General features: G+C 39.1%; 1 protein-coding gene across 1 annotated transcript in view; it reads right to left on the bottom strand.

Moving 5' to 3' along the window:
• Window positions 1-8,502: 8,502 nt before the first annotated feature.
• CDX4 (caudal type homeobox 4) overlaps window positions 8,503-10,205 on the bottom strand; it is an 8,201-nt gene continuing 6,498 nt past the window's right edge. The window contains exons 2-3 of the mRNA XM_024766415.1: window positions 9,870-10,015; window positions 8,503-8,709 (exon numbers count right to left, since the gene is read on the bottom strand). Coding sequence (XP_024622183.1) covers window positions 8,503-8,709; window positions 9,870-10,015 — 353 coding nt within the window. The remainder of the gene's footprint in view (window positions 8,710-9,869; window positions 10,016-10,205) is intronic.

The following is a 10,205-nucleotide window of genomic DNA, read 5'->3' on the forward strand; positions in this document are numbered from 1 at the left end:
GGTGGGTCAGAAAGGTTCTTGCTGTGATTTATGTCATAGAGTGTCCTGCCTATGTCTTCCTCTAAGAGTTTGATAGTTTCTGGGCTTACCTTTAGGTCTTTAATCCATTTTGAGCTTATTTTTGTGTATGGTGTTGGGGAGTGATTTAATCTCATACTTTTACATGTACCTATCCAGTTTTCCCAACACACTTATTAAAGAGGCTGTCCTTTCCCCACTGTACATTCCTGCCACCTTTAATTGTTTTGTGTAGTAGAGTCATTTTCACAATGTTGATTCTTCCAATCCAAGAACTTGATAAATCTCCCCATCTATTTGTATCACCTTTAATTTCTTGCATCAGTGTCTTATAATTTTCTGCGTACAGGTCTTTTGTCTCCTTAGGTAGGTTTATTCCTAGATATTTTATTCTTTTTGTTGCAGTGGTAAATGGGAGTGTTTTCGTGATTTCACTTTCAGATTTTTCATGATTAGTGTATAGGAATGCCAGAGATTTTTGTGCATTAATTTTGTATCCTGCTACTTTACCAAATTCATTGATTAGCTCTAGTAGATTTCGGGTACCATCTTTAGGATTCTCTATGTATAGTATCATGTCATCTGCAAACAATGACAGCTTTACTTCTTCTTTACCAATTTGGATTCCTTTTATTTCCTTTTATTCTCTAATTGCTGTGGGTAAAACTTCCAAAAATATGTTGAATAAGAGTGGTGAGAGTGGGCTACCTTGTCTTATTCCTGATCTTAGTGGAAACGCTATCAGTTTTTCACCATTGAGGACGACATTGGTTGTGGTTTGTCATATATGGCCCTTATTATGTTGAGGAATGTTCCCTCTGTGCCTACTTTCTGCAGGGTTTTTTTCATAAATGGGTGTTGGATTTTGTTGAAAGCTTTCTATGCATCTATTGAGATGATCATATGGTTTTTCTCCTTCAATTTGTTAATATGGTGTATCACGTTGATTGATTTGTGTATATTGAAGAATCCTTGCATTTCTGGAAAAAACCCCACTTGATCATGGTGTATGATCCGTTTAATGTGCTGTTGGATTCCGTTTGATAGTATTTTGTTGAGGATATTTGCACGTATGTTCATCATTGATATTGGCCTGTAGTTTTCTTTCTTTGTGACATCCTTGTCTGGTTTGGTATCAGTTTGATGGTGGCCTCGTAGAAAGAATTTGGGAGTGTTCCTCCCTCTGCTATATTTTGGAAGAGTTTGAGAAGGATAGGTGTTAGCTCTTCTCTAAATGTTTGATACAATTCACCTGTGATGCCATCTGGTCCTGAGCTTTTGTTTGTTGGAGGATTTTTAATCGCAGTTTCAATTTCAGTGCTTGTGATTGGTCTGTTCATATTTTCGATTTCTTCCTGATTCAGTCTTGGCAGGTTGTGCATTTCTAAGAATTTGTCCATTTCTTCCAGGTTGTCCATTTTATTGGCATAGAGTTGCTTGTGGTAATCTCTCATGATCTTTTGTATTTCTGCAGTGTCAGTTGTTACTTCTCCTTTTTCATTTGTAATTCTATTGATTTGAGTCTTTTCCCTTTTTTTTGAATGAGTCTGCCTAATGGTTTATCAATTTTGCTTATCTTCACAAAGAACCAGCTTTTAGTTTTATCGATCTTTGCTATCGTTTCCTTCATTTCTTTTTCATTTATTTCTGATCTGATTTTTATGATTTCTTTCCTTCTGCTAACTTTGGGTTCTCTTTGTTCTTCTTTGTCTAATTGCTTTAGGTGCACGTTTAGGTTGTTCATTCGAGATGTTTCTTGTTTCTTAAGGTAGTATTGTATTGCTCTAAACTTCCCTCTTTGAACTGCTTTTGCTGCATCCCATAGGTATTGGGTTGTCGTGTCTCCATTGTCATTTGTTTCTAGGTATTTTTTGATTTCCTCTTTGATTTCTTCAGTGATCAGTTCATTATTAAGTAGTGTATTGTTTAGCCTCCATGTGTTTGTATTTTGTACGATCTTTTCCTGTAATTGATATCTAGTCTCATAGCATTGTCTTTGGAAAAGATATTTGATACAATTTAAATTTTCTTAAATTTACCAAGGCTTGATTTGTGACCCAAGATATGATCTATCCTGGAGAATGTTCCATGAGCACTTAAGAAAAATGTGTATTCTGTTGTTTTTGGTTGGAATGTCCTAGAAATATCAATTAAGTCCATGTTGTTTATGTATTATTTAAAGCTTATGTTTCTTTATTTGTTTTTATTTTGGATGATCTGTCCATTGGTGAAAGTGGGGTGTTAAAGTCCCCTACTATGAATATGTTATTGTCTATTTCCCCATTTATGGCTGTTAGTATTTGCCTTATGTATTGTGGTGCTCCTATGTTGGGTGCATAAATATTTACAATTGTTATATCTTCTTCTTGGATCGATCCCTTGATCATTATGTAGTGTCCTTCTTTGTCCCTTTCAATAGTCTTTATTTTAAAGTCTATTTTGTCTGATATGAGAATTGCTACTCCAGCTTTCTTTTGCTTTCCATTTGCATGGAATATCTTTTACCATCCCCTGAGTTTCATTCTGTAAGTGTCTCTAGGTCTGAAGTGGGTCTCTTGTAGACAGCAAATATATGCATCTTGTTTTTGTATCCATTCAGCCAATCTGTGTCTTTTGGTGGGAGCATTTATTCCATTTACCTTTAAGGTAAGTATCAAAATTTATGTTCCTATTTCCATTTTCTTAATTGTTTTTGGTTCGGTATTGTAGGTCTTTTCCTTCTCTTGTGTTTCTTGCCTAGAGGAGTTCCTTTAGCAGTTGTTGTTCAGCTGGTTTGGTGGTGCTGAAGTCTCTCAGGTTTTGCTTGTCTGTAAAGCTTTTAATTTCTCCATCAAATCTGAATGAGATCCTTGCTGGGTAGAATAATCTTTGTTGTATGTTTTTCTCTTTCATCACTTGAAATATGTCCTGCCAGTTCCTTCAGACTTGCAGAGTTTCTGCTGAAAGATCAGCTCTTAACCTTATGGGGATTCCCTTGTGTGTTATTTGTTGTTTTTCCCTTGCTGCTTTTAATATGTTTTCTTGTATTTAATTTTTGATGGTGTGATTAATATGTGTCTTGGCGTGTTTCTCCTTGGATTTATCCTGTATGGGACTCTCTGTGCTTCCTGGACTTGATTAACAATTTCCTTTCCCATATTAGGGAAGCTTTCAACTATTAATCTCTTCAAATATTTTCTCAGTCCCTTTCTTTTTCTGTTCTTCTTCTGGAACACTTATAATTTGAATGTTGGTGCATTTAGTGTTTTCCCAGAGGTCTCTGAGACTGTCCTCAGTTCTTTTCATTCTTTTTTCTTTATTCTGCTCTGCAGTAGTTATTTCCACTATTTTATCTTCCAGGTCACTTATCCGTTCTTCTGCCTCAGTTATTCTGCTATTGATCCCATCTAGAGTATTTTTCATTTCATTTATTGTGTTGTTCATCATTATTTGTTTCATCTTTAGTTTTTCTAGGTCCTTGTTAAATGTTTCTTGCATTTTGTCTCTTCTGTTTCCAAGATTTTGTATCATCTTTACTATCCTTATTCTGAATTCTTTTTCAGGTAGACTGCCTATTTCCTCTTCATTTGTTAGGTCAGGTGGGTTTTTATCTTGCTCCTTCATCTGCTGTGTGTTTTTCTGTCTTCTCATTTTACTTATCTTACTGTGTTTGAGGTCTCCTTCTTGCAGGCTGCAGGTTCGTAATTCCCGTTGTTTTTGGTGTCTGTCCCCAGTGGCTAAGGTTGTTTCAGTGGGTTGTGTAGGCTTCCTGGTGGAGGGGACTAGTGCCTGTGTTCTGGTGGATGAGGCTGCATCTTGTCTTTCTGGTGGGCAGGTCCACGTCTTGTGGTGTGTTTTTGCATGTCTGTAGAGTTATTATGATTTTAGGCAGCCTCTCTGCTAATGAGTGGGGTTGTGTTCCTGTGTTGCTAGTTGTTTCGCATAGGATGTCCAGCACTGTAGCTTGCTGGTCGTTGAGTGAAGCTGGGTGCTGGTGTTGAGATGGAGATCTCTGGGAGATTTTCACCTTTTGATACTACGTGGAGCTGGGAGGTCTCTTGTTGACCAGTATCCTGAAGTTGGCTCTCCCACCTCAGAGGCACAGCACTGACTCCTGGCTGCAGCACCAAAAGCCTTTCATCCACACGGCAACTGATGGTTCACTGAAGAAATCAAAGAGGATTTTAAAAATTACCCAGCTATAATGAAGTGCCTTTTCCTCCTCCTAGGGGTATCAAAGTAGATTGAACCGGGAACATAGCAGCATCTTCCCCTGCCAGCGTGATGTTGGAGGAGGCCTCTCATTCATCAGAAATTGAACTCTGTTGTATGGTCAAGCCCAGCTGCAAAGAAGTCTGGGAAGTTCCTTCTAGTGTATCTTTCTTTTCAGTTATTGTATTCTTCTGCTTTCACTGCTTCTTTTTTGTATTTTCTAGTTCTTTGTTAAAGTTCTCTTTGTGTTCATCTATTATTTGCCTGAGTTCACTTAGCATTTTTATGACTATTGCTTTGAAGTATTTTTCAGGTAAATTATTTTCCTCTGTTACATTAGGGTTTTTTCCTAAGCTTTTATCTTGTTCTTTCATTTGAAACCTATTTCTCTGTTTTCTCATTTTGTTTAAGTTTCTCTGTTTGTTGCTATGAAATGTTGCTATGAAATTAGGTGAAATAATTACCTATTCTGGTCTTAAAGGCATATCTTTGTGTGGAGGCATCCCTGTGCAGTCTACAAGTGCTTAGTGGCTTATTGGGAGAGATGGACTTGAGATGAGCATGGGCTACATCTTCTCCCTGGGTACACTGGCCTTAGTGGGAGATAGGGCTGGAATCAGAGGGGCCAGAGACAGAGCCAAGTGTGAATTGGGGATTCTCCTAGGCTCAATGGTGGTCACTGCCATATTGGAGTTGTGACTGGGGCCTGAAGGCTTAGGTTTCACTTTTTCCCTGGTGTGTATGTCTTTGTTAGAGGCAGTGTTGGGGCCAGAGGGGTTGGGGCCACACTACTGAGCAGGCTCTGCTCCTTCCCTGGTGTATGTGCACACTGGCATTGGCAGTCTCCACCCTAGCTAGGGGCAAGGCTATGGCCCAAGCTGGCTTTGCTCCTTCCCCAGTGAGTGCATGTGCATTGGCAATAGTGGCCTCCATCTTAACAGAGAGGAGTGCTAAAGCAGGAGGGGCTGGAGTGGTAGCCTGGTGCAGGCTGTGAGGCATGCTGAGGCAGTGCTAGCAGGCTGGCAAGAGCATCAGGCAGCTTTTCAATCTATGATATCCATGCTGGGACTGAGAGCCAGCAAATCTGTGTGTGTTCTTCAAGAGTGGAGTCCTGGTTTCTTACATCTTTCCGTTATGCCCCACTGGTTTTCAAACCAGATAATGGAGCTTGATTTCCCAGTGTTGGACCCTAGGGCTGGGATGCCTAATATATGGCTTAAACCCCTTGCTCCCCAGGGAGGATCCTGAGCCTTCTGGGTCACCCACTAGCAATGTAGGTCCTGACTAACTCACTTCTCCTCCCTTCCTACTAGACTCTGTGTGGATCTTTCATTACAGCCTTGGTTGTAGAAGAGCCACTCTTCTAGTCTTCAGGTCATTCTCCATGAGAGTTGCTGTTTATGTAGTTGTAGTTTTAATGTGTTTGTGGGAGGAGGTGAGCTCAGGGTCTTTCTACTCTGCCATCTTGATCCCACCTCTGACCAGTGCTTCTTTTTCTATATGATGTGAATAGCTACTTTTACTACCAACTCACAATATTGGTCCTGAAGGAACACAATATGGGACTTATTTGCCTTGAGTTGACACTCATACTTCAAGATTCAATGTCCACATATCTTGGCCTCTCCCTACCCTCCAAACCCATCCTCGTTTTATGAGAGACTCACTGACTATCAATTATTGGTGTCCCTCCTCAATAGCACACTCAGACGTGAGTATACAAGAAAGTGATCCCCACCTGCGGGCTGAATCTAAGTTATCTAAGGTGACTATCTCCATAGACTAACTCCTCTAGTGAGTTCCTCCCTTCTGTATTGTTATTACAGTTGCAACCACTCTGTTGAACTTGTTTGCAGCTTTCTTAAGGCATAGCTGACATATGAGAAACTGCATATATTTGAAGTATAAAAGTTGATTTTTTGACATATGTATACACTCATGAAACCATCACCAGAATTAAGATAATAAACATGTCTACCACCCCCACACCAATATTCCTCATACCCTGTTATAATATATCCCTCCCTCCCACCACCCAACTCCCTTGCAATCTCCTCTTGCCCTTCTTGACTTGGTTTGGCAATGTTAAAGTGTTCCAACCCAGGAAAACAGTTAGAGTCTCTGCATCTGAGCCAAGAGTAGAAGACATCCCTTGGGCCTTGCTTCCTTCCCCCTTTGAAAACAAGTCAGACCCTCCCAAAGACTTATGTTTGCAGCTGTACACAAACAACTCTAGGACTAGATCAAAGGCCTTAAGTAAGGAACTAGGAGATTGAAACACTTCTATAAGTTGCAAGTAGGGTCTAAAGTTGCAAATTACTTGAAGATAAACTAAAGAAAGATTTGAGGTGAAAGCATGTTTCTTAAGGAAACTTCTATTATAAAATAGCATACATTTGAAAAGTAATGAAAAGAAGAAAATCTGCATCATCCCACTACTCTAGCTGAACACTGTCAGTCATTTGGCATGTTTTCATTCCTGACTCTTCCCCCAACCAGAAAAAAAATTCTTTATTGAAACCTATTTTGAATGCAATTTTTGAGTTTTTGTGTTTAACTTTTTCTCTATATACCTCCAGCACACACCATCATGATAAAACCATAAAACATGGGTATATAGTTTTCTCAGGTCTCAGAGAAAGAATCAACATGTCTTCTTAGAGGACATAGCTGCAATATGAGGCTAAGAACAAAAGCTCTATATTGTGGTTCTGCTAGCAGGTTCTAGAGAATTAGAATCTATAAAAATAGAGAAATGTTTCTTCTCTGTGGAACAAAAAGTTTACAGCAGGAAAGAACAACCCCCAGGGAAATCCAACTGCTATAGCCAAAGGTATACATTTTTTGGGGGGTATTATGGATGAGAAGCTAACTTCTGAGTGTACTTTGAGTGTACATAGACAAGTACACTCAGAAGTTAACTTCCTCATACTTATAATTCCCACTTTCCCTTTACTAGTTTGGAAGGACTCATTTATTGCTGATTTTCTATGTTCAGCAATCCAGATGACCTGTTGACCAGTTAACATGTAGTCCACCCCATATTTATTGGAAGCAGTGAAATGGAATAGCCACCCCCTTTCTGAGATTTTCATAAGGAGAGGGAGGATAAATTTCTTACCCCCAACCCAAGAACAGGTAGTTATGCTCAAGATTCTATTTTCTTAAGAACTTCAAAGGTATGTTTTGAAAAGGAAAGGAAAGTTGTGCTCTGATCCTTTGCCTACTTTAATCAAAATTTCTTTTAAATCGTGTTAATTTTAAATGATTCAGAGTTCATCCTCTGGCCACTTTGATATGCAAACAGTGAACTGGACCAACACCACAAACTCCAGGCAACTCCATTCACTGCAGCCTAAGTTGTGTGTTTGTAACCTGTAAACTGCAGTTTCTTGGGCCGCACTGCACTGACATGATATAATGTAGGTAAAATTGAACAGATTGAAGATGATGGCAATGAGAGAAGCTATAGAACATACACTGTCCTTGTGCTCATGTCCAATCTGACTTCTGTTTCACACTCTAACAGTAAATGGAGTGAAGAGACAGAAGAGGGGAAGGGTTTATTCTGTGTGTTAGAAATCTGCCCTTTCTAATGATTCAACCAAGCTGGCCTGTATTATTCTAGTCTGATTTCATTGTTTTGGCAAGATTTGAAACTGACACTGCAGTTTGGAAGTTCTGAGATAATTGATGCCAGACGAGTGTCACCAAGGGATGAAAACTTTTAAAAATTTTATTATTTTTATTAACAAGTGACTATGGATTCAGAATCATCTCCTGATGTTTTTAAAAACATTTGTCTTATTATGAAAACGCTGTTAGCTTTTGAATTAAACATGTGAAAGTTTAGCTAGAGTTAGATAAATTTCTGCTTAACCTTTTCCCCACTCCCAAAAGATAGCATCAAAAGACACACCCAAGCATCAAATGACAAATATAAGTATACATATACAAACATGCATCCTGGCAGAACTGTTTTTTACAGCCTGTTCACAAGCAAATTTCTGAAGTTGTGAATAGAGTTCAAGGGCTCGCAATTGTAGCTTTTAATTATACAGCTTATCACCAAGCTCCCTGAGTGATTAACATAGCATAGCACACAACAGTTTTCTGGGGATAGTTCCTAACAGTAAGTGACCCTTGAATTATCTTCAACCCATGGCACATCCACTTGTTCTGAATACTGCCTTACAAGGAATTACATAATGTTGCAACTCCCCTGCTGATATCTTAGAGACCAAAAAGACAGTGCTAAAGGAAAGGCACTTTCCATTTCTCTTTGCCTTTCTTTCATTCAGAGACTATGACCTGAGGTATCTCAATAGGCTGAAATCCACGGACAGCAGACGGGGTGGTGAAAAAAGTGTTAGGTAGTTCCCCAGGGCTGATGGAGCCAGAGTCACTTTGCACTGAGCCTCTACTGTTCTCAAACTGGGATATTTTCTTTTTGATCATCTTTCTCTCCTTGGCTCTGCGATTCTGAAACCAGATTTTCACCTGAAACACAAAATGCTTTGGATTTAATGGGGCAACATACTGAATGCACTTTTCAGTCATTGCTGATATTGTTCAGGGACTCTAGTATTTACAAAGTCCTTTCACATGCATCGCTTAATTGAGCCTCACAATGACCTTGTGAAGTATGCCCATTTAACAACAGGTTTAAAAAAGGCTGAGACTCAGAGAGGGAAAGTATCTTGCATGAGATGAAACTGAAATCAAGTCCAGGGCCTCAGACTCTGAATGCAGTGCTCTTTATATTATACCTCACCCACCATCTCTGTTGTGCAGGTAGAAATAAATAATGATAGAATGGCAGATGCTGAGCCATGGTGATAAAAAGGTAGGGATTTAAATAGCAAAGGTGATTATGATCTATCATTAAAAGAAGTTAGGTTGTTAAAACAGAACTGGGTGAACAAGGGTGATGAAATACTATATCTGTTGCTGTGATACCAATGTGCCTTCATAAATGGTTGAAAGGCAGGCTTCTTGGGATACAACAATACATTAATGGACTTTACAGTTCTAGAATCTTATGATTTCCAGGTTTACTCCTAGACCTAAGTAAAAAACAAATCAGGTAGTTATGTAATGTCAAAATCTGGGTGAGTGGAAACCACTGATCCTTGCCATGATTTAAACTTTACTGAGTACCCACAGTAAGCTAAATTTGAGGCAGGAATCATAGGATTACATAGACCACAGAAAATTAAATTCCTACCCTGAGTAATAGAAAAACTTGCTTCAGGTAGCAGCATTGGTGTTTATTTACTGTTACAGTTTGACTGATATGAACCAGATAATTGCCATGATTGACAGATTTCCACTTCACATATTGATTATGACTACTTGGGGAACCATATCAAGGTTTTGCCCTGACTGATCAATTGTATGGGAGTTTTAATCCTTCTCCTCCCCCTACATCCCCACCCTTGCTTTCACACCTACACAGTGCCCACCACATTCAATTATTAATAAACCCATCAACCAACGGTACTAAACGAGGTGGTCCAGTAGGATGAATGTGGGCTTTAGGAGAGCTTTGAGAATGGCTTGGTCTTCTGTTTTGCTTCCACTCTTAGTTACAGACTTCCCTAAAACCTTAGCTTATTGAAATGCTTATATGAAACGTGTTAGATGTACTTCTGGTGTACCTGTCTCTCAGAAAGGCCCAAGTTGACTGCCAGCTCTGATTTTCTCCGAATGGTGATGTATCTATTGCAGTGGAATTCCTTCTCCAGCTCCAACCTTTGATGATCTGTGTAAACCACACGATACTTTTCTTTTGTCCTGGTTTTCCCTGTTAGGGGAGAAAGCAGTGCATTTAATCATATTTTGCATCTTTGGAGATTGTTTTGGTTGGAGGAATCATAGTCATTGTTCCTACCCTTAGCTATTACTTTCAAATATAAAACAAGTACATTTTTTAACCACATATGTCATAAGTCCATTTCTCCATTAATTACTTTGTCATCTGTGGCTATTTTACA

The sequence above is a fragment of the Neophocaena asiaeorientalis genome, unplaced genomic scaffold (genome assembly GCF_003031525.2).
Source record: "Neophocaena asiaeorientalis asiaeorientalis breed wild unplaced genomic scaffold, Neophocaena_asiaeorientalis_V1.1 scaffold47, whole genome shotgun sequence".
Classification (NCBI taxonomy): domain Eukaryota; kingdom Metazoa; phylum Chordata; class Mammalia; order Artiodactyla; family Phocoenidae; genus Neophocaena; species Neophocaena asiaeorientalis.